Source organism: Bufo bufo, chromosome 4 (assembly GCF_905171765.1).
Source record: "Bufo bufo chromosome 4, aBufBuf1.1, whole genome shotgun sequence".
Lineage (NCBI taxonomy): Eukaryota > Metazoa > Chordata > Amphibia > Anura > Bufonidae > Bufo > Bufo bufo.
Window position 1 is genome coordinate 109,414,681 of NC_053392.1, and position 24,584 is coordinate 109,439,264.

Consider the following 24,584-nt stretch of genomic DNA (forward strand, 5'->3'; position numbering starts at 1 on the left):
CTCGGTTACTCAGTTATAGTCCTCAAAAAGCAACTTATTTTATACAGATTTATTTGACATAAAAACTATAAAAGGAAAAACTAACCTGAAAACAAACCTGGACCATAAGGAATCAGGGGTCCCAAAGGTCCATCTGACACATAAAAATATATCACTAGTATAAATGACACATGGACAGTGGGGCCCTGATGCAAATTTTGCATTTGGGCCCTAGAGCCCTGCCTCTCTCAACATCTGAATGGAGTTCCTTGTATTTTTTGTATAGATTGTTGTAAAAATGTACACATTGTAATATACGAATCATGCAGTTTATTGAGGGCCACAGCTTAACTAGTCTTTTTCTTTTATCTTTTAGGTGTGCTCACATAATAACGAGACATGCTGAAAGCCCTGAAGATCACTACTTTCTCTCTGATATGTGCAAGTGTGGGTTTTCTTACTAGAATATACATCAGATCAAACCAAATAGAACGGAATAGAAGGGAATCAACTGTCATGCCTATTCTTTCCCGAAATATTAGCGTATATCCTAAAAATATATTTAAGGGTGGAAATGGGATCTTTTTTCTAGAGACCACGGACAGAATGGAGCCACCATCCTTGGTCTTATGTGCAATTGAATCAGCAGCTCGAGTGTATCATGATCGACCAATAGGCTTCTTTATGAAGGGGCTGCATGATATAGAAACAGAAGAAGATATCAACAGAACCAGGAATCTTTTTCCGACTCTCTCATCTTTTCATAATGTCCATATACTGCCTCTGAGATTTGAGGAATTGTTTAATAACACACCGCTTCAATCATGGTATGAAAAGGTATGTAGACGTTATTAAAACATGTATATAATGATGTGAATGTTACGGTACGTACAAAGCATAATCATTTTCTATGAACTTGCATCTAATGTGTAAGAGTGATGCTCAGTCCATTGAAATACAGTTCTGCTCCTAAATCCTCACAGATTCTGCTGACGTTTCACAGTACGCAAGTGAGCGCATTATTTAAATGGGTTTTCTGGGAGATTTACACTGATCAGTATGTGATCGGTGGAGATACAACACCCTGGACCCAAGCTGATCAGCTGTTTAGGAAGGCAGCGGCACTCGCAGTAGCATTGGGGTCTTCTCGCAGCTTTCCTTAGGCCTAGGCACAGCTCAGCTCCATTTAAGTGAATGGGTCTGACAGGGATGCACCTAGCAAAAATTGTGCATACAAACTACAAAACATATAGGGTCGTACAGCTCCACATACTGCTTACATCCGGTGACGTCTCCTCTAATTTAGGCCATGATGATTTATTTCAGCCGCGTCTCGTGTCTGCAGAGTTTGACAAACAGACATCTTAGTTTCCTACTTCTCCATCATCCTCCCACCTTCTGAACACCCCATCCTGCCACCTCTAATACTGTACCTGCTGTGCTCCCCAATACTATACTATAGAAACAATTCACTTGGAAATACTAGTACCATGCAGATAGTGCCACCCTCACCAATGATTATTGGCACACAGTGTCTTAAAATACACTGTGTCTAGCAAATAGTGCCCCTAACACTAATAATCTAAACATAATGTCCCTCAAAATAATTGTGCTAAGCTGATACTGTGCCAGGATGCCCCCTAAACTAATAGTGCTCCCTAAGACCCAACAATAGCAATAATTCTCTGCCAGAGCGCACTTAGTAGCAATAGTTCCCCTACAGTGCCTCCAACAGTAATATTGCTCCCATAGTGGCCATAATAGTAGTCATGTTCCCCATAGTATTCTCATCCAGTGGCGTAACTAGAGTGTTATGGGCCCCAGTGCAAACTTTGGATCGGGGCCCCCCCCCCCCCCCCCTTTTTTTACAAAGATGCGGCAGATTTTCTTACGAAGGGCTCTTTCCCTTGTGGTTAGTCCGCTGCGTGAATGAGGGCCAAGCTCCATTCCGGACAGCAGAGACACGGAGCAGTAACATGATTGATAATGCTCCGTGCCTCTCTGTGACCTTTTTACTACAAAATCACAGTGAGATAAAGTTGTCACTGTGAGTTTGTAGCAAAACGATCATAGAGAGGCACAGAGCATTATCAATTATGTTACTGCTACGTGTCTCTGCTGTCCGGAGCGGGGCTTGGCACTCTTTCACACAGCGGATTAGCCACACGGGATCCGCTTGTGTTAAAGAGCCCTAAGCCCAATGCATGGCTGCACTAACCCAGTCCTAATAAAATCTGGTCCTACCTCATCCAGGGTGTCGCTGGCTTCGGCGTGATATCCACTGGATCCAGAACAAGGTCCCTGTGGTGATAGAGAAAAAAATGAATAATCACATAAGGAAGGGATGGTGACTGCCCCTATGAAATCACCAGCAGGGGGCGCTGTGCTGGCCTGGTAGACTGAGCTATGCCAATGTATAGCAGGGTAATTTAGGACATTTCCCCTAAGTGCTACCACACAGTACTAATGCCCACATTGTGGCCCCTCACAGTACTAATGCCCACCTTGTGGCCTTTCACAGTAATTAAGCCCACCTTTGTTCCTGTCACAGTAGTTATGCCCAGATATGTGCCCCCTAACAGTAGATATGCCAAATATGTGCCCCCTAACAGGAGTTATGCCAAATATGTGCCCCCTCACGGTATTAATGCCAGATATGTGCCCCCTTCACAGTAGTTATGCCCAGATATGTGCCCCCTTCACAGTGGATATGCCCAGATATGTGCCCCTCACAGTGGATATGCCCAGATATGTGCCCCTCACAGTGGATATAGCAAGATATGTGCCCCTCACAGTAGTTATGGCCAGATATGTTCCCCCTCACAGTAGTTATGACCAGATATGTGCCCACTCACAGTAGTTATGCCAGATTATTTGCCCCTCACAGTAATGACCAGATACGTGCCCCCCTACAGTGGTTATGCTAGATTATGTGCCCCTCACATTAGATATGCCCACATATGTACCCCTCACAGTGGTTATGCCAGATTATGTGCCCCCCCTCACAGTAGTTGATATATGTGCCCCCTCATAGTAATGCCTTTATATGTGCCCCCCTCACAGTAGTTATGACAGATTAGGTGCCCCCTCAGTAGAGATGCACACTTTTGTGCCCCCCCTTCCCCTTTGCCCCCAGTCTGCAAAAAAAAAAAAAAACATACTTACCCTCTTCCCTGATGTTTCACTGCCACACTCACATCGCGCTGCTGGCTGTACTGAAGGCAGTTTCCCGGGCCTTCAGAGCTCCTCCCACAGCCAGCAGCGCGATGTGCGGCAAGCAGAGGGAGCGCTAGAGCTCCTGCTTCACTGATGATCTGGAGACAGCCCGGCAGTGACAAGAACTGCCGGGCCGAGTGTATATGAGTGAGTGCGCGCGTCCCCCCTCTTCCTCCTCCCCCTCTCTGCGCAAACCTCCCCCACCTTGCCTCATAATATTAAACGTGTAATGGAGCGCCCTGACGGGGCTGGCATTGTCACTGTACTTCATGCCGGGCCCCGTCACAGCTCTTCATTACATGTTAGTACAGCGGGCCCCCTCCCCCCGCCGGGCCCGGTCGCAGTCGCACCCCCTGCGACCGCGATCGTTACGCCCCTGTTCTCATCTACATATTTAAAATAGGAATGCTAAGTGAGCTTAGATACCGAGGTACCAGCCAGTACCAAAGCCTACTTCCAATTCTTATTTTAAATTGTTTTAAAATACCCAGATATGAATACAGTAATGATTCACCGAAGTCTCAAGCTACTTTGGGTGAGACGAATTTTGGCTCCACGGAGACAATATATTTTAATGCTGTATGGAAACAGAATTGACATCAAAGTTTTTGAATGAATCGCCTTTGGCTCTTACATACCTCGACTGCTGCTCTACATGACAATACACCACTTAAGGATCTTTCACACCTGCGTTATTGTCTTCCGGCATAGAGTTCCGTCGTCGGGGCTCTATGCCGGAAGAATCCTGATCAGGATTATCCTAATGCATTCTGAATGGAGAGTAATCCGTTCAGGATGCATCAGGATGTCTTCAGTTCCGGTACGGAACGTTTGTTGGCCGGAGAAAATACCGCAGCATGCTGCGCTTTTTGCTCCGGCCAAAAATCCGGAACACTTGCCGCAAGGCCGGATCCGGAATTAATGCCCATTGAAAGGCATTGATCCGGATCCGGCCTTAAGCTAAACGTCGTTTCGGCGCATTGCCGGAGCCGACATTTAGCTTTTTCAGAGTGGTTACCATGGCTGCCGGGACGCTAAAGTCCTGACAGCCATGGTAAGTGTAGCGGGGAGCGGGGGAGCAGTGTACTTACCGTCCGTGCGGCTCCCGGGGCGCTCCAGAGTGACGTCAGGGCGCCCCAAGCGCATGGATCACGTGATCGCATGGATCACGTCATCCATGCGCATGGGGCGCTCTGACGTCATTCTGGAGCGCCCCGGGAGCCGCACGGACTGTAAGTATACCGCTCCCCCGCTCCCCGCTCCTACTATGGCAACCAGGACTTTAATAGCGTCCTGGGTGCCATAGTAACACTGAAAGCATTTGGAAGACGGTTCCGTCTTCAAATGCTTTCAGTACACTTGCGTTTTTCCGGATCCGGCAGGCACCTCCGGCAACGGAAGTGCATGCCGGATCCCAACAACGCAAGTGTGAAAGAGGCCTTAGCTGCAGACGTCATCGTGTCTAAATGTTGACGGCCAGCCCGTCACAAGCAAATGGATGAGGTAAGTATGTTTTTTTTTTACCGCCATTCTGGGAAAATCGATTCGCTACCACGAAGCACTAGAAAATTCAGCTTTGAGGCAAATAGAATTTTCCCTGAAATTTGGATTGAAGTCCATTTTGTGGACTTTGATTCGCTCAACACTAGTCATAATACATACCCCAGCTGCTGCAAATCATAGCAATACACACTTCAGATGCTGCAGAACATAATAATACACACTTCAGCTACATCAGAACATCATAATACACACCTATACTACATCTGCATTTTCCTTTCCGGTAATGAGATCCATCATAGGATTTCAAAACAGGAGGATAACACTTCAGTTTTGTCCCCATTCATTGTCAATGGGGACAAAACTGAACTGAACAGAACGGAGTACACCAGAATGCATTTCATTCCGTTTTGTTGCGTTCCTATGATGCACACAAAAGCATGGCAAGCAGCGATTTTTAGTGCGTCATGGGATACAGATCAAGACAGATCCAGCATGAAACACAATGTAAGTCAATGGTGCCAGATCCATTTTCTCAGACACAAAAGTAACTACCGTATTTTTCGCCCTATAAGACGAACTCCCCCCCCCCCCAAAAGTGGGGGAAAAATAGCCGGTGCGTCTTATGGGGCGAATGCTGCATTTTGCCGAACTGTCAATGATACGCCGCGATGCCGCATGGCGGGTGTATCAGCTGAGAGGGAGGAGGGGCTGGGGGCCGGCATCTGGTTTTATAATGACAGCGGGGCCCGTGCAGTGACTGTAATCTACTACACGGGCCCCGCTCACTGTATATACCGTAATCTTATCTATAATTGTAGGCATTGTTAATATATACAAATTAAGGGTAATCAGCGCCTGTATTACTTACAACAAGCGCTCGGTAGCAGAGAGGAGGGAGGCCGGGAGGACGGGCGCTGGCAGCGTGAGTCACTACGTCACGCGCCTGCGCCGCCCACTTTATGAATTAAGCAGGTGGTGTGGGCGCATGATGTAGTGACTCACGCTGCCAGTGCCCGTCCTCCCGACCTGCCTCCTCCCTCCTCTCTGCTACCGAGCGCTTGTTGTAAGTAATACAGGCGCTGATTACCCTGAATTTGTATATATTAACAATGCCTACAATTATAGATAAGATTACGGTATATACAGTGAGCGGGGCCCGTGTAGTAGAATACAGTCACTGCACGGGCCACGCTGTCATTATAAAACCAGATGCGACCCCCACCCCCTGTATTTGGGGTCATTCACACTACAGGGACACTGTTATGGAGGGGATCTGTGGATGACACATATATGTGTCATCCACAGATCCCCCATAACAGTGTCATCCACAGATCCCCATAACAGTGCCATCCAGAGACCGCAATAAGAGCCATCCACAGATCCTCATAACAGTGCCATCCAGAGACCCCAATAAGAGCCACCCAGAGATCCCCATAACAGTGTCACCCACAGATCCCCCATAACAGTGTCACCCACAGATCCCCCATAACAGTGTCCTCAACAGATCCCCCATAATAGTGTCATCCACAGACCACCATTAGTTCAAAACCCACCAAAAGCACACCTTTTTGTTCAAAATATTTTTTTTCTTATTTTCCTCCTCAAAAACCTAGGTGCGTCTTATAGGGCGAAAAATACTGTATCTTAGTCATTTTAGAGATAATTTAAACTGATAAGTTCAGAATGGATGCAGCCGGTTGTATTATCCTAACAGAAGCATTTTTGCTGACCCATGATTGATCCAGCAAAAACGCAGATGTGAAAGTAGCCTTATCTTCTGAAGAACCTTATAATACACATCTTAGCTGATGAAGAACATAATAATTAGAGATGAGCAATTTTAAAAAATTAGATTAAGATGCTATGCCAAATTTCTCCAAGAAATTTGCTTAGTTACGAATTAATTGGTCATGAATCGCATGAAATCAGGTATACCCAGACCTCTCAATGTGAAAAGTATATTTAGGTCAGAGGGTAGGCATTTAAAAATGGCACAGTGTGCCGCTAGGTGTCTGCTGTTTTAAAGAGGCACTAATGCCTGCGACCAGCGATAATGGCAGTCATGGACTTATAGCCCTTCAGATGCCATTACCCTAACCAGCAACCTTTGGTCACCATGTTATATGATATCTAGTTGTCAGCCTCCTGTCCCTTATGGCAAATATTCCAGCAGCCATGTTTAATCCATCTGGTTTGAACCTTAAAACATTTGAAAGTGAAATACCAGTCGGTTCATCGTATGGGGATGGATCACGGACCTTATGGAGGGATCCACATGGGTTAGGATTCTGTTACACTGCACAAAGATGTAGAATTTGTATAAAAATGACGCAGAAAATAAATTTCACTAACCAAATGCATTAGCTGTGACAAATTTCATACCATTAGGTGGACAATTTGTGTGGACTGCTTATTTGACCCAAGGCAGACCACATCCAACTTTCTGGAGGCCAAAAGGGCATTCACTTCCATCATACCCATTACATGTGCGGGGTTGCACCTGCTGCACTGAAGGGATCGCCACGTGTCTACCCTTTGCCGACCGGTGTGGGTTTACCTGCTCAACATTATTCGTCATAGGTATAGAGAATTGTTATACTGGAGCAGACTTGGTAAAAGACTAATTTATAAGCTAAATTACTACTTTTTTTCGCTACAAGGCTAATGTTTTCGCTAAAAGAATATTTTTTCTGATAAAAGAATAATTTTTCAGACAAAAAACGACGATCAACTCCTGGGCAACTGTGCTGTGTAAAGAGTCACTGCACATTGACCTGCATTTGTAAAACATGTGACGTAACAGTCATAGTGACGACAAATACAATTTTCACTAACAGGACATATTAGGTATACATTTTTTTTTGCACTGCACAGTGGAGAAAGGATTTGAAAAAATAGCACACACAGTGTTAAACAAGACCATCCACAAGTAGAGTTGAGCGAATACCTGGATGTTCGGGTTCGAGAAGTTCGGCCGAACTTCCCGGAAATGTTCGGGTTCGGGATCCGAACCCGACCCGAACTTCGTCCCGAACCCGAACCCCATTGAAGTCAATGGGGATCCAAACTTTTCGGCACTAAAAAGTCTGTAAAACAGCCCAGGAAAGAACTAGAGGGCTGCAAAAGGCAGCAACATGTAGGTAAATCCCCTGCAAACAAATGTGGATAGGGAAATGAATTAAAATAAAAATAAAATAAATAAAAATTAACCAATATCAATTGGAGAGAGGTCCCATAGCAGAGAATCTGGCTTCACATCAGCAGAGAATCAGTCTCTTCATGCCATAGCAGAGAATCTAGCTTCACGTCACCCATCACTGGAACAGTCCATTGTCATATATTTAGGCCCCGGCACCCAGGCAGAGGAGAGAGGTCCCGTAACAGAGAATCAGGCTTCATGTCAGCAGAGAATCAGTCTGCACGTCATAGCAGAGAATCATGCTTTACGTCACCCAACACTGGAACAGTCCATTGTCAGATATTTAGGCCCAGGCACCCAGGCAGAGGAGAGAGGTCCCGTAACAGAGAATCTGGCTTCATGTCAGCAGAGAATCAGTCTGCATGTCCTAGCAGAGAATCATGCTTTACGTCACCCAACACTGGAACAGTCCATTGTCAGATATTTAGGCCCAGGCCCCCAGGCAGAGGAGAGAGGTCCCGTAACAGAGAATCTGGCTTCATGTCAGCAGAGAATCAGTCTGCATGTCCTAGCAGAGAATCATGCTTTACGTCACCCAACACTGGAACAGTCCATTGTCAGATATTTAGGCCCAGGCACCCAGGCAGAGGAGAGAGGTCCCGTAATCTGAGAATGTAAATTTAGTGGCTGTTACGGAGACATGGTTTAATGAAAGAAATGACTGGGACATAACCATACCAGGGTACTCTTTATACAGAAGAGACAGAGAAGGCAAGAAAGGAGGAGGAGTGGCCCTGTATGTGAAAGATAGCATTAAATCTAACCTAATACAAGTTGGTGAGGCCAACATAGAGTCAGTTTGGGTTACGTTGCAGTTTGCTAACCATGCAGTAACTCGTGTAGGTGTGATATATAGACCACCTGGTCAAGTTAAAGAACTAGATGATCTACTAGTTGAAGAAATAGCTAAAATGACAATGAAAGGAGAAGTTATCATTATGGGAGATTTCAATCTTCCAGATATAAACTGGAAAACCAAAATAGCAAGTTCTACCAGGAGTACAGATATTCTAAATTCCCTACTGGGGTTATCTCTACAAAAAGTGGTAGAGGAGCCAACCCGGAGGGAGGCCATTTTGGATTTGGTATTCACAAACGGGGATTCGGTATATGATGTCATTGTAGGCGAAACCTTGGGATCTAGTGATCACCAGTCAGTGTGGTTTAATATAAGAACTGTGAAAGAGTCCCACCACACAAAAACAAAAGTTTTAGATTTTAGAAAAACAGACTTTTCAAAAATGAAATTAGTCATAAATGAGTCCTTATCAGACTGGAACGGATTACATGGAGTCCAGGAGAAATGGGACTACTTAAAAGGTGCATTATTGAAGGCAACAGAAAATTGCATTAGACTTGTCAGTAAAAGCAAAAAAAGGAGGAGACCAATGTGGTACTCAGCAGAAGTGGCCCAAATCATTAAAAATAAAAAGCTAGCATTTTGTAATTATAAAAAAACCCAGAGCAATGAAGATAAGGAAATCTACAAGATTAGGCAGAGAGAGGCCAAGCAAGTTATAAGAACTTCTAAAGCGCAGGCAGAAGAAAAACTAGCTCAGTCTATGAAAAAAGGGGATAAGACATTCTTCAGATATATAAATGAAAAAAGGAAATTAAAACAAGGAATAACTAAATTAAAAACAAAGGACGGAAGGTATGTAGAAGAGAATAAGGGCTAGCCGACTGCCTTAATGAATACTTCTGTTCAGTTTTTACAAAAGAAAAAGGAGAAGGACCTCCACTAGAAAGAATGACTATTAAATCGTTTGATGCATGTATCTTTACAGAGGAAGATGTTCTAAGTTTGCTGTCTAAGGTGAAGACAGATAAGTCACAGGGGCCTGATGAGATACACCCAAAATTATTAAAAGAGCTTAGTGGTGAGCTGGCAAAACCGCTAACAGATTTATTTAACCAATCATTAGTAACAGGAGTCGTCCCGGAAGATTGGAAATTGGCAAATGTCGTGCCCATTCACAAGAAAGGTAGTAGGGAGGAATCGAGCAACTATAGACCAGTGAGTCTGACATCAATAGTAGGCAAATTAATGGAAACCCTATTAAAGGATAGGATTGTGGAACATCTAAAATCCCATGGATTGCAAGATGAAAAACAACATGGGTTTACTTCAGGGAGATCATGTCAAACAAATCTTATAGATTTTTTTGACTGGGTGAATAAAATAATAGACGGTGGAGGTGCAGTAGACATCGCATATCTAGATTTTAGTAAGGCTTTTGACACTGTCCCACATAGAAGACTTATCAATAAACTGCAGTCATTGAGCATGGACTCCCATATTGTTGAGTGGATTAGGCAGTGGCTGAGTGACAGACAACAGAGGGTTGTAGTCAATGGAGAACATTCAAAACAAGGTAATGTTACCAGTGGGGTTCCACAGGGATCTGTACTGGGACCGATTTTGTTTAATATCTTCATAAGTGATATCGCAAAAGGCCTCGCTGGTAAGGTTTGTCTTTTTGCTGATGACACAAAGATATGTAACAGGGTTGATGTTCCTGGAGGGAAACACCAAATGGAAAAGGATTTAGGAAAACTAGAAGAATGGTCAGAACTCTGGAAACTGAAATTTAATGTGGATAAGTGCAAGATAATGCACCTGGGGCGTACAAACCCAAGGGCAGAATATAGAATATTTGACACAGTCCTGACCTCAGTATCTGAGGAAAGGGATTTAGGAGTAATTATTTCAGAAGACTTAAAGGTGGGAAGACAATGTAATAGAGCAGCACGAAATGCCAGCAGAATGCTTGGATGTATAGGGAGAGGTATAAGCAGTAGAAAGAGTGAAGTGCTTATGAGGCTGTACAGAACACTGGTGAGACCTCACTTGGAGTATTGTGCGCAGTACTGGAGGCCATATCTCCAGAAGGATATAGATACTCTAGAGAGAGTTCAGAGAAGAGCTACTAAACTAGTACATGGATTGCAGGATAAAACTTACCAGGAAAGGTTAAAGGACCTTAATATGTATAGCTTGGAAGAAAGAAGAGACAGAGGGGATATGATAGAAACTTTTAAATACATAAAGGGAATCAACTCGGTAAAGGAAGAGAGCATATTTAAAAGAAGAAAAACTACCACAAGAGGACACAGTTTTAAATTAGAGGGGCAAAGGTTTAAAAGTAATATAAGGAAGTATTACTTTACTGAGAGAGTAGTGGATGCATGGAATAGCCTTCCTGCAGAAGTGGTAGCTGCAAATACAGTGAAGGGGTTTAAGCATGCATGGGATAGGCATAAGGCCATCCTTCATATAAGATAGGGCCGGGGGCTATCCATAGTATTCAGTAAATTGGGCAGACTAGATGGGCCAAATGGTTCTTATCTGCCGACACATTCTATGTTTCTATGTTTCTATGTTTCTATGTAACAGAGAATCTGGCTTCATGTCAGCAGAGAATCAGTCTTCATGTCATAGCAGAGAATCAGGCTTCACGTCACCCACCACTGGAACAGGCCACTGTCAGATATTTTTAGGCCCCGGCACCCAGACAGAGGAGAGAGGTCCCATAACAGAGATTCAGGCTTCATGTCAGCAGAGAATCAGTCTTCATGTCATAGCAGAGAATCAGGCTTCACGTCACCCACCACTGGAACAGGCCATTGTCAGATATTTTTAGGCCCCTGCACCCAGACAGAGGAGAGAGGTCCCATAACAGAGATTCAGGCTTCATGTCAGCAGAGAATCAGTCTTCATGTCATAGCAGAGAATCAGGCTTCACGTCACCCACCACTGGAACAGGCCACTGTCACATATTTAGGCCCAGGCACCCAGGCAGAGGAGAGAGGTCCCATAACAGAGATTCAGGCTTCATGTCAGCAGAGAATCAGTCTTCATGTCATAGCAGAGAATCAGGCTTCACGTCACCCACCACTGGAACAGGCCACTGTCACATATTTAGGCCCCGGCACCCAGGCAGAGGAGAGAGGTCCCGTAACAGAGAATCTGGCTTCATGTTAGCAGAGAATCAGTCTGCACGTCATAGCAGAGAATCATGCTTTACGTCACCCAACACTGGAACAGTCCATTGTCAGATATTTAGTCCCAGGCACCCAGGCAGAGGAGAGAGGTCCCGTAACAGAGAATCTGGCTTCATGTCAGCAGAGAATCAGTCTGCATGTCCTAGCAGAGAATCATGCTTCACGTCACCCACCACTGGAACAGGCCACTGTCAGATATTTAGGCCCAGGCACCCAGGCAGAGGAGAGAGGTCCCGTAACAGAGAATCTGGCTTCATGTCAGGAGAGAATCAGTCTGCACGTCATAGCAAAGAATCATTGTTTACGTCACCCAACACTGGAACAGTCCATTGTCAGATATTTAGGCCCAGGCACCCAGGCAGAGGAGAGAGGTCCCGTAACAGAGAATCTGGCTTCATGTCAGCAGAGAATCAGTCTGCATGTCCTAGCAGAGAATCATGCTTTACGTCACCCAACACTGGAACAGTCTATTGTCAGATATTTAGGCCCAGGTACCCAGGCAGAGGAGAGAGGTCCTGTAACAGAGAATCTGGCTTCATGTCAGCAGAGAATCAGTCTTCATGTCATAGCAGAGAATCAGGCTTCACGTCACCCACCACTGGAACAGGCCACTGTCAGATATTTTTAGGCCCCGGCACCCAGACAGAGGAGAGAGGTCCCATAACAGAGATTCAGGCTTCATGTCAGCAGAGAATCAGTCTTCATGTCATAGCAGAGAATCTGCCTTCACGTCACCCACCACTGGAACAGGCCACTGTCAGATATTTTTAGGCCCCGGCACCCAGACAGAGGAGAGAGGTCCCGTAACAGAGATTCAGGCTTCATGTCAGCAGAGAATCAGTCTTCATGTCATAGCAGAGAATCTGGCTTCACGTCACCCACCACTGGAACAGGCCACTGTCAGATATTTTTAGGCCCCTGCACCCAGACAGAGGAGAGAGGTCCCATAACAGAGATTCAGGCTTCATGTCAGCAGAGAATCAGTCTTCATGTCATAGCAGAGAATCAGGCTTCACGTCACGCACCACTGGAACAGGCCACTGTCACATATTTAGGCCCCGGCACCCAGGCAGAGGAGAGATGTCCCATAACAGAGATTCAGGCTTCATGTCAGCAGAGAATCAGTCTTCATGTCATAGCAGAGAATCAGGCTTCACGTCACCCACCACTGGAACAGGCCACTGTCACATATTTAGGCCCAGGCACCCAGGCAGAGGAGAGAGGTCCCATAACAGAGATTCAGGCTTCATGTCAGCAGAGAATCAGTCTTCATGTCATAGCAGAGAATCAGGCTTCACGTCACCCACCACTGGAACAGGCCACTGTCAGATATTTTTAGGCCCCTGCACCCAGACAGAGGAGAGAGGTCCCATAACAGAGATTCAGGCTTCATGTCAGCAGAGAATCAGTCTTCATGTCATAGCAGAGAATCAGGCTTCACGTCACCCACCACTGGAACAGGCCACTGTCACATATTTAGGCCCAGGCAGAGGAGAGAGGTCCCATAACAGAGATTCAGGCTTCATGTCAGCAGAGAATCAGTCTTCATGTCATAGCAGAGAATCAGGCTTCACGTCACCCACCACTGGAACAGGCCACTGTCACATATTTAGGCCCAGGCACCCAGGCAGAGGAGAGAGGTCCCGTAACAGAGAATCTGGCTTCATGTCAGCAGAGAAGAATCAGTCTGCACGTCATAGCAGAGAATCATGCTTTACGTCACCCAACACTGGAACAGTCCATTGTCAGATATTTAGGCCCAGGCACCCAGGCAGAGGAGAGAGGTCCCGTAACAGAGAATCTGGCTTCATGTCAGCAGAGAATCAGTCTGCATGTCCTAGCAGAGAATCATGCTTTACGTCACCCAACACTGGAACAGTCCATTGTCAGATATTTAGGCCCAGGTACCCAGGCAGAGGACAGAGGTCCCGTAACAGAGAATCTGGCTTCATGTCAGCAGAGAATCAGTCTTCATGTCATAGCAGAGAATCAGGCTTCACGTCACCCACCACTGGAACAGGCCACTGTCAGATATTTTTAGGCCCCGGCACCCAGACAGAGGAGAGAGGTCCCATAACAGAGATTCAGGCTTCATGTCAGCAGAGAATCAGTCTTCATGTCATAGCAGAGAATCAGGCTTCACGTCACCCACCACTGGAACAGGCCACTGTCAGATATTTTTAGGCCCCGGCACCCAGACAGAGGAGAGAGGTCCCATAACAGAGATTCAGGCTTCATGTCAGCAGAGAATCAGTCTTCATGTCATAGCAGAGAATCAGGCTTCACGTCACCCACCACTGGAACAGGCCACTGTCAGATATTTTTAGGCCCCTGCACCCAGACAGAGGAGAGAGGTCCCATAACAGAGATTCAGGCTTCATGTCAGCAGAGAATCAGTCTTCATGTCATAGCAGAGAATCAGGCTTCACGTCACCCACCACTGGAACAGGCCACTGTCACATATTTAGGCCCAGGCACCCAGGCAGAGGAGAGAGGTCCCATAACAGAGATTCAGGCTTCATGTCAGCAGAGAATCAGTCTTCATGTCATAGCAGAGAATCAGGCTTCACGTCACCCACCACTGGAACAGGCCACTGTCACATATTTAGGCCCAGGCACCCAGGCAGAGGAGAGAGGTCCCATAACAGAGATTCAGGCTTCATGTCAGCAGAGAATCAGTCTTCATGTCATAGCAGAGAATCAGGCTTCATGTCACCCACCACTGGAACAGGCCACTGTCAGATATTTTTAGGCCCCGGCACCCAGACAGAGGAGAGGTTCATTCAACTTTGGGTTGCCCCGCAATATAATGGTAAAATGAAAATAAAAATAGGATTGAATGAGGAAGTGCCCTGGAGTACAATAGTATATTGTTAAGGGGAGGTAGTTAATGTCTAATCTGCACAAGGGATGGACAGGTCCTGTGGGATCCATGCCTGGTTAATTTTTATGAACGTCAGCTTGTCCACATTGGCTGTAGACAGGCGGCTGCGTTTGTCTGTAATGACGCCCCCTGCCGTGCTGAATACACGTTCAGACAAAACGCTGGCCGCCGGGCAGGCCAGCACCTCCAAGGCATAAAAGGCTAGCTCTGGCCACGTGGACAATTTGGAGACCCAGAAGTTGAATGGGGCCGAACCATCAGTCAGTACGTGGAGGGGTGTGCACACGTACTGTTCCACCATGTTAGTGAAATGTTGCCTCCTGCTAACACGTTCCGTATCAGGTGGTGGTGCAGTAAGCTGTGGCGTGGTGACAAAACTTTTCCACATCTCTGCCATGCTAACCCTGCCCTCAGAGGAGCTGGCTGTGACACAGCTGCGTTGGCGACCTCTTGCTCCTCCTCTGCCTTCGCCTTGGGCTTCCACTTGTTCCCCTGTGACATTTGGGAATGCTCTCAGTAGCGCGTCTACCAACGTGCGCTTGTACTCGCGCATCTTACTATCACGCTCCAGTGCATGAAGTAAGGTGGGCACATTGTCTTTGTACCGTGGATCCAGCAGGGTGGCAACCCAGTAGTCCGCACACGTTAAAATGTGGGCAACTCTGCTGTCGTTGCGCAGGCACTGCAGCATGTAGTCGCTCATGTGTGCCAGGCTGCCCAGATGTAAGGACAAGCTGTCCTCTGTGGGAGGCGTATCGTCATCGTCCTGCGTTTCCCCCCAGCCACGCACCAGTGATGGGCCCGAGCCTCATTGGGTGCCAGCCCGCTGTGAACCTGCTTCATCCTCATCCTCCTCCACCTCATCCTCATCCTCGTCCTCCTCGTCCTCTAGTAGTGGGCCCTGTCTGGCCACATTTGTACCTGGCCTCTGCTGTTGCAAAAAACCTCCCTCTGAATCACTTCGAAGAGACTGGCCTGAAACTGCTAAAAATGACCCCTCTTCCTACTCCTCATCCTGGGCCACCTCCTCTTCCATCATCGCCCTAAGTGTTTTCTCAAGGAGACATAGAAGTGGTATTGTAACGCTGATAACGGCGTCATCGCCACTGGCCATGTTGGTGGAGTACTCGAAACAGCGCAACAGGGCACACAGGTCTCGCATGGAGGCCCAGTCATTGGTGGTAAAGTGGTGCTGTTCCGCAGTGCGACTGACCCGTGCATGCTGCACCTGAACATCCACAATGGCCTGCTGCTGCTCGCACAGTCTGTCCAGCATGTGCAAGGTGGAGTTCCACCTGGTGGGCACGTCGCATATGAGGCGGTGAGCGGGAAGGCCGATGTTACGCTGTAGCGCAGACAGGCGAGCAGCGGCAGGATGTGAACGCTGGAAGCGCGAACAGACGGCCCGCACTTTATGCAGCAGCTCTGACATGTCGGGGTAGTTTTGAATGAACTTCTGCACCACCAAATTCAGCACATGCGCCAGGCAAGGGATGTGTGTCAAACCGGCTAGTCCCAGAGCTGCAGCGAGATTTCGCCCATTATCGCACACCACCAGGCCGGGCTTGAGGCTCACCGGCAGCAACCACTCGTCGGTCTGTTGTTCTATACCCCGCCACAACTCCTGTGCAGTGTGGGGCCTGTCCCCCAAACATATGAGTTTCAGAATGGCCTGCTGACGTTTACCCCGGGCTGTGCTGAAGTTGGTGGTGAAGGTGTGTGGCTGACTGGATGAGCAGGTGGAAGAAGAGGAGGAGGAAGCTGAGTAGGAGGAGGAGGCAACAGGAGGCAAAGAATGTTGCCCTGCGATCCTTGGCGGCGGAAGGACGTGCGCCAAACAGCTCTCCGCCTGGGGCCCAGCCGCCACTACATTTACCCAGTGTGCAGTTAGGGAGATATAGCGTTCCTGGCCGCGCTTACTGGTCCACGTATCTGTGGTTAGGTGGACCTTGCCACAGATGGCGTTGCGCAGTGCACACTTGATTTTATCGGATACTTAGTTGTGCAGGGAAGGCACGGCTCTCTTGGAGAAGTAGTGCCGGCTGGGAACAACATACTGTGGGACAGCAAGCGACATGAGCTGTTTGAAGCTGTCTGTGTCCACCAGCCTAAATGACAGCATTTCATAGGCCAGTAGTTTAGAAATGCTGGCATTCAGGGGCAGGGATCGAGGGTGGCTAGGTGGGAATTTATGCTTTCTCTCAAATGTTTGTGAGATGGAGAGCTGAACGCTGCCGTGTGACATGGTTGAGATGCTTGGTGACGCAGGTGGTGGTGTTGGTGGTACATCCCATGTTTTCTGGGCGGCAGGTGCCAACGTTCCTGCGGAGGAAGAGGCCGAGGCGGCGGCAGCAGCAGAAGAGGCCGAGGCGGCAGCAGCAGAAGAGGTAGCAGGGGGAGCCTGAGTGACTTCCCTGTTTTTAAGGTGTTTACTCCACTGCAGTTCATGCTTTGCATGCAGGTGCCTGGTCATGCAGGTTGTGCTAAGGTTCAGAACGTTAATGCCTCGCTTCAGGCTCTGATGGCACAGCGTGCAAACCACTCGGGTCTTGTCGTCAGCACATTGTTTGAAGAAGTGCCATGCCAGGGAACTCCTTGAAGCTGCCTTTGGGGTGCTCGGTCCCAGATGGCGGCGATCAGTAGCAGGCGGAGTCTCTTGGCGGCGGGTGTTCTGCTTTTGCCCACTGCTCCCTCTTTGTCTTTTGCTACGCTGTTGCTCGGTCTCACCACTGCCTCTTCCTCCGAACTGTGAAAGTCAGTGGCACGACCTTCATTCCATGTGGGGTCTAGGACCTCATCGTCCCCTGAATCGTCTTCCATCCAGTCTTGATCCCTGACCTCCTGTTCAGTCTGCACACTGCAGAAAGACGCAGCAGTTGGCATCTGTGTTTCGTCATCATCAGAGACGTGCTGAGGTGGTATTCCCATGTCCTCATCATCAGGAAACATAAGTGGTTGTGCGTTAGTGCATTCTATCTCTTCCACCCCTGGGGAAGGGCTAGGTGGATGCCCTTGGGAAACCCTGCCAGCAGAGTCTTCAAACAGCATAAGAGACTGCTGCATAACTTGAGGCTCAGACAGTTTCCCTGATATGCATGGGGGTGATGTGACAGACTGATGGGCTTGGTTTTCATGCGCCATCTGTGCGCTTTCTGCAGAAGACTGGGTGGGAGATAATGTGAACGTGCTGGATGCACTGTCGGCCACCTAATTGACTAATGCCTGTACCTGCTCAGGCCTTACCATCCTTAGAACGGCATTGGGCCCCACCAAATATGGCTGTAAATTCTGGCGGCTACTGGGACCTGAGGTAGTTGGTACACTAGGATGTGTGGCTGTGGCAGAACGGCCACGTCCTCTCCCAGGACCAGAGGGTCCACTAACAACATCACGACCATGTCCGCGTCCCTTACTAGATGTTTTCCTCATTGTTACCGTTCACCACAATAAGAAAAATATTATTCGGGCCAATGTATTGAATTAAAATTCAGGCCTTTTTTTACAGACACCTAACACTATCTGGCTATCTATTTAGGTACCCTATTACACTAATACAGGCACACCAGTAATGACAGATTTAGCTGAATATAAATGTGAGGCCTATTTTTTAGGCGCTGGGTGACAGGTATACGTTTAATCACAGAATTAGACTTGGATCTGCACTGTAGCGTGTGTGTTAAGTTTTTGAGAATTACCCTATCAGCACCTTGAATCTAATATACCCTTTTAGGGATAGATTTAAAGTAGGCCTGATACAGCAGAAACCACTAATTTTGAGAATTGCAAAATTGGGAATTATTTTTCAACCCAGAACAAAAACTGTGCTTTGACGGTCACTAAAAATAACTTGACCAGCTAAAACAGTACAGATTTGGATGAATATAAATATGAGGCCTATTTTTTAGGCGCTGGGTGACAGGTATACGTTTAATCACAGAATTAGACTTGGATCTGCACTGTAGCGTGTGTGTGAAGTTCTTGAGAATTACCCTATCAGCACCTTGAATCTAATATACCCTTTTAGGGATAGATTTAAAGTAGGCCTGATACAGCAGAAACCACTAATTTTGAGAATTGCAAATTTGGGAATTGTTTTTCAACCCAGAACAAAAACTGTGCTTTGACGGACAGTACAGTAAAAATAACTTGACCAGCTAAAACAGTACAGATTTGTATGAATATAAATGTGAGGCCTATTTTTTAGGCGCTGGGTGACAGGTATACGTTTAATCACAGAATTAGACTTGGATCTGCACTGTAGCGTGTGTGTGAAGTTCTTGAGAATTACCCTATCAACACCTTGAATCTAATATACCCTTTTAGGGATATATTTAAAGTAGGCCTGATACAGCAGAAACCACTAATTTTGAGAATTGCAAATTTGGGAATTGTTTTTCAACCTAGAACAAAAACTGTGCTTTGACGGTCACTAAAAATAACTTGACCAGCTAAAGCAGTAATGACAGATTTGGATTAATATAAATGTGAGGCCTATTTTTTAGGCGCTGGGTGACAGGCTCAACTTGCCCCTGATGTAGTATATGGCCAAAAAATAACCACACTATTGATGGTTAAATGCACTTTGTGACAGGGTCAACTTGCCCCTGATGTAGTATATGGCCAAAAAATAACCACACTATTGATGGTTAAATGCACTTGATGAAAGCTTGACCCTGATGTAGGATATAGCAAAAAATAACCACACTATTGATGGTTAAATGCACTTGGGTGACAAGGTCAGCTTGCCCCTGATGTAGTATATGGTCAAAAAATAACCACACTATTGATGGTTAAATGCACTTGATGAAAGCTTGACCCTGATGTAGGATATAGCAAAAAATAACCACACTATTGATGGTTAAATGTACTTGGTGGCAGCTTGTGCTGGCGCACAAGCAAGCCACAAAATGGCCGCCGATCACCCCAGAAAAAAGTGACTGAAAAACGCTCTGGGCACCCTAAAAACACTGAGCAATTGAATAGCAGCAGTTCAATGATCCACAGCTGTAGATCACTCACTGAATGAAGTCTTTTGGAGGAGTTAATCTGCCTAATCTCGCCCTAACGTCGCAGCTGCAACCTCTCCCTACACTTGTATCAGCAGAGTGACGTGCAGCGCTACGTGACCCAAGCTTATATAGAGGCTGGGTCACATGCTGCACTGGCCAATCACAGCCATGGCAATAGTAGGCAAGGCTGTGATGGCCTCCTGGGGCAAGTAGTATGATGCTTGTTGATTGGCTGCTTTGCAGCCTTTCAAAAAGCGCCAAGAAATTGCCGAACACCGAACCCGAACCTTTACGAAAATGTTACAGTTCGGGTTCGCTCATCCCTATCCACAAGATGTTAAATAAGACCGCTCTGTAACACTAAATAATAGTAACTGTTTGGCCAACAGAAGTGATTAAATATAAATGTGGACACGCCACAAACAGTAGAATGAGACGGGTGTATCACCTCAATTTGTGAATCAAAACCTAATAGAATTGCTATTAATCAATGTGGACACGCCACAAACAGTGGAATGAGACAGGAGTATAACCCCCAATTTGTGAATCAAGGACTAATAGAATTGGTTTTCTATTAATCAATGTGAACACCATTCAACTAGATTGCTCTGTGCCCTACTCTGCAATTGATTCAACCTGCACTGCACTTAAGTATCCATACAGCTTCAGATGATTGTCCCTGCAATGTCCCTTCACTCTTGCAATTCAGATTTTTTTTTGTGAACAGATTGGCAGCAAAACTATCTGCAGGTGACTGAGTAAGATTAGGTTTTTAACCCCTTAAGGACCGGGCTCATTTTCACCTTAAGGACCAGGCCATTTTTTGCAAATTTGACCAGTGTCACTTTAAGTGCTCATAACTTTAAAACGCTTTGACTTACCCAGGCCGTTCTGAGATTTACCCAAATTTTACCCAAAATTTCGAAAAATTAGCAAATTTCAAAGTTTCAGTTTCTCTACTTCTGTAATACATAGTAATACCCCCAAAAATTGTGATGACTTTACATTCCCCATATGTCTACTTCATGTTTGTAGCATTTTGGGAATGATATTTTATTTTTTGTGGATGTTACAAGGCTTAGAAGTTTAGAAGCAAATTTCGAAATTTTCAGAAATTTTTAAAATCCCACTTTTTATGGACCAGTTCAGGTTTGAAGTCATATTGTGAGGCTTAGATAATAGAAACCTCCCAAAAATGACCCCATTCTAGAAACTACACCCCTCAAGGTATTCAAAACTGTTTTTTCAAACTTTATTAACCCTTTAGATCTTCCACAAGAGTTAATGGCAGATGGAGAAACAATTTTGAAATTTCTATTTTTTGGAAAATTTTCCAATATAATCAATTTTTTCCAGGAGTAAAACAAGGGTTAACTGCCAAACAACACTCAAAATGGGTTGCCCTGATTCTGTAGTTTGCAAAAACACCCCATATGTGGTCGTAAACTACTGTTTGGCCGAACGGTAGCACATAGAAGGAGGGGAACACCATATGGGTTTTGGAAGGCAGATTTGGCAGGACTGGTTTTGTTTATACCATGTCCCATTTGAAGCCCCCTGTTGCACCCCTAGAATAGAAATTTCAAAAAAGTGACTCCATCTAAGAAAGTACACCCCTCAAGGTATTCAAAACTGGGTTTACAAACTTTGTTAACCCTTTAGGTGTTCCACAAGAGTTAATGGCAGATGGAGAAACAATTTTGAAATTTCAATTTTTTGGAAAATTTTCCAATATAATAATTTTTTTCCAGGAGTAAAGCAAGGGTTAACTGCCAAACAACACTCAAAATGGGTTGCCCTGATTCTGTAGTTTGCAAAAACACCCCATATGTGGTCGTAAACTACTGTTTGGCCGAACGGTAGCACATTGAAGGAGGGGAACACCATATGGGTTTTGGAAGGCAGATTTGGCAGGACTGGTTTTGTTTATACCATGTCCCATTTGAAGCCCCCTGTTGCACCCCCAGAATAGAAATTTCAAAAAAGTGACTCCATCTAAGAAAGTACACCCCTCAAGGTATTCAAAACTGGGTTTACAAACTTTGTTAACCCTTTAGGTGTTCCACAAGAGTTAATGGCAGATGGAGAAACAATTTAGAAATTTCTATTTTTTGGAAAATTTTCCAATATAATCAATTTTTTCCAGGAGTAAAACAAGGGTTAATTGCCAAACAACACTCAAAATGGGTTGCCCTGATTCTGTAGTTTGCAAAAACACCCCATATGTGGTCGTAAACTACTGTTTGGCCGAACGGTAGCACATAGAAGGAGGGGAACACCATATGGGTTTTGGAAGGCAGATTTGGCAGGACTGGTTTTGTTTATACCATGTCCCATTTGAAGCCCCCTGTTGCACCCCTAGAATAGAAATTTCAAAAAAGTGACTCCATCTAAGAAAGTACACCCCTCAAGGTATTCAAAACTGGGTTTACAAACTTTGTTAACCCTTTAGGTGTTCCACAAGAGTTAATGGCAGATGGAGAAACAATTTTGAAATTTCAATTTTTTGGAAAATTTTCCAATATAATCAATTTTTTCCAGGAGTAAAACAAGGGTTAACTGCCAAACAACACTCAAAATGGGTTGCCCTGATTCTGTAGTTTGCAGAAACACTCCATATGTGGTCGTAAACTACTATTTGGCTAAACGGCAGGACATAGAAGAAGGGGAACACCATATGGTTTTTGGAAGGCAGATTTTACTGGACTGGTTTATTTACACCATGTACCCTTTCAAGCCCCCTGATGCACCCCTAGAGTAGAAACTCCATAAAAGTGACCCCATCTAGGAAACTACGGGATAAGGTGGTTGTTGTTTTGGGACTATTTTTGGGGTAAATTAGATTTTTGGTTGCTCTATTTTACTCTTTTTTGAGGCAATGTAACAAAAAAATGTAATTCTAAAATTGTTTCTACATTCGCGATTTAGTTTTGTGGAACACCTAAAGGGTTAACATAGTTTGTAAAGTAACTTTTGAATACCTTGAGGGGTGTAGTTTCTTAGATGGGGTCACTTTTTTGGAGTTTCTAGTCTAGGCTACATCAGGGGGGGCTTCTAACAGGAGATGGTGTAAAAAAAAAAAAACTGTCCATCAAAATCTGCCTTCCAGAAACCGTATGGAGTTGCCTTCGTTCTATGCCCTGCCATGCGGCTATATAGCCATTTACGACCACATATGGGGTGTTTCTGCAAACTACAGAATCGGGGCAATAAATATTTAGTTTTGTTTGGCTATTAACCCTTGCTTTATTACCGGCAAAATGGATTCAAATTGAAATTTTGCCCAAAAATGGGTGTTTTGGCACAGTTTTTATTTAATATTTTTAACACCGTTCATCCGAGGTGTTTGGTCAAAAGTTATTTTTATAGCGACGACTTTTACGCACGCGACGATGCCCAATATGTATGGCTCTCAGACTTTGGAAACACTAAGCAGGCATCCTAAAACTGCGGCCCTCCAGATGTTGTAAAACTACAATTCCCACCATGCCCTGCTGATGGCTGTAGGTTGTCTGGGCATGCTGGGAGTTATAGTTTTACAACATCTGGAGGGCCGCAGTTTGAGGATGCCTGCACTAAAACTAATATTTTTTGGGAAAAGAAAAATTGTTTCCGTGTCTCCAAAGTCTGAGAGCCATAGTGTTTTATGTTCTCTAGTGGACTGTTGGGGATTATAAAAATGTAGTACTCCATGGAAGTGTGATACTCCCTGAAGCAATTGATAATGCAGAGGCCCGGATGATCGGGGCACGTGTCACATTGAGTAGTGGTGTCCTTCCGTATCCCCCTCTTGTGACACACTCTGCACTTTTTTTGGGTTCGTCCCTTCTTTCCAGTATGGGGGACCACACCTGGAAAGTGTTGGCCAGGGACGATCCGGGCGCCTCCAGTTCCCGAGGTACTCCGGCCTGCTCTTTCCCGGTCCGAAAAGATCAGGGCCTTGAGGACTGCCTCATAGAACTGGAGGAATGTCCCTGTGCTGCCAGCGCTTCGGGATAGTACAAAAGAGTTGTACATGGCAACCTGTACCAAGTAGACCGTAACTTTTTTGTACCATGCTCGGGTTTTGCGCATGGCGTTATATGGCGTGAGGACTTGATCAGAGAGATCAACTCCTCCCATATACCGATTGTAGTCGACGATACAATCGGGCTTGAGGACCGTTGCCGCGGTACTTCGCACAGGGACAGGGGTGGTGCCGTTACCGTGGATTGTGGACAGCATAAGGACATCCCTCTTGTCCTTATACCTGACCAGCAACAGGTTTCCACTGGTAAGGGCACGGGTCTCACCCCTGGGGATAGGTACCTGGAGGGGGTAGGCAGGGAGGCCGCGTTGATTTTTCCGCACGATCCCACAAGCGAACGTGGATCTGGCTGCAAGGGACCTGAACAAGGGAATGCTGGTATAAAAGTTATCCACGTACAAGTGGTAACCATTATCCAGCAGTGGGTACATAAGGTCCCACACGAGTTTCCCGCTAACACCCAGAGTGGGGGGACATTCTGGGGGTTGAATACGGGAATTTTGCCCCTCGTACACACAAAATTTGTAAGTGTACCCTGAGGTACTCTCACAAATTTTGTATAGCTTCACGCCATACCTCGCCCGCTTTGTGGGAATGTATTGGCGGAAACTGAGTCTCCCCTTGAACGCAACGAGAGACTCATCAACCGCGACCTCCCTTCCAGGTACGTAGGCCTCCATGAATTTGGCCCCAAAGTGATCGATGACCGGCCGTATCTTATACAGCCGGTCATAGGCAGGATCACCTCGGGGTGGACATGCT

General features: G+C 45.9%; 1 protein-coding gene across 1 annotated transcript in view; it reads left to right on the forward strand.

Annotated features, from left to right (window-relative positions):
• The first annotated feature begins 495 nt into the window (after positions 1-495).
• Positions 496-24,584, forward strand: part of LOC120999031 (alpha-1,4-N-acetylglucosaminyltransferase-like) — a 36,489-nt gene continuing 12,400 nt past the window's right edge. Inside the window, exon 1 of the mRNA XM_040429909.1 lies at positions 496-816. Within this exon, the coding sequence (XP_040285843.1) occupies positions 496-816 (321 nt within the window). The remainder of the gene's footprint in view (positions 817-24,584) is intronic.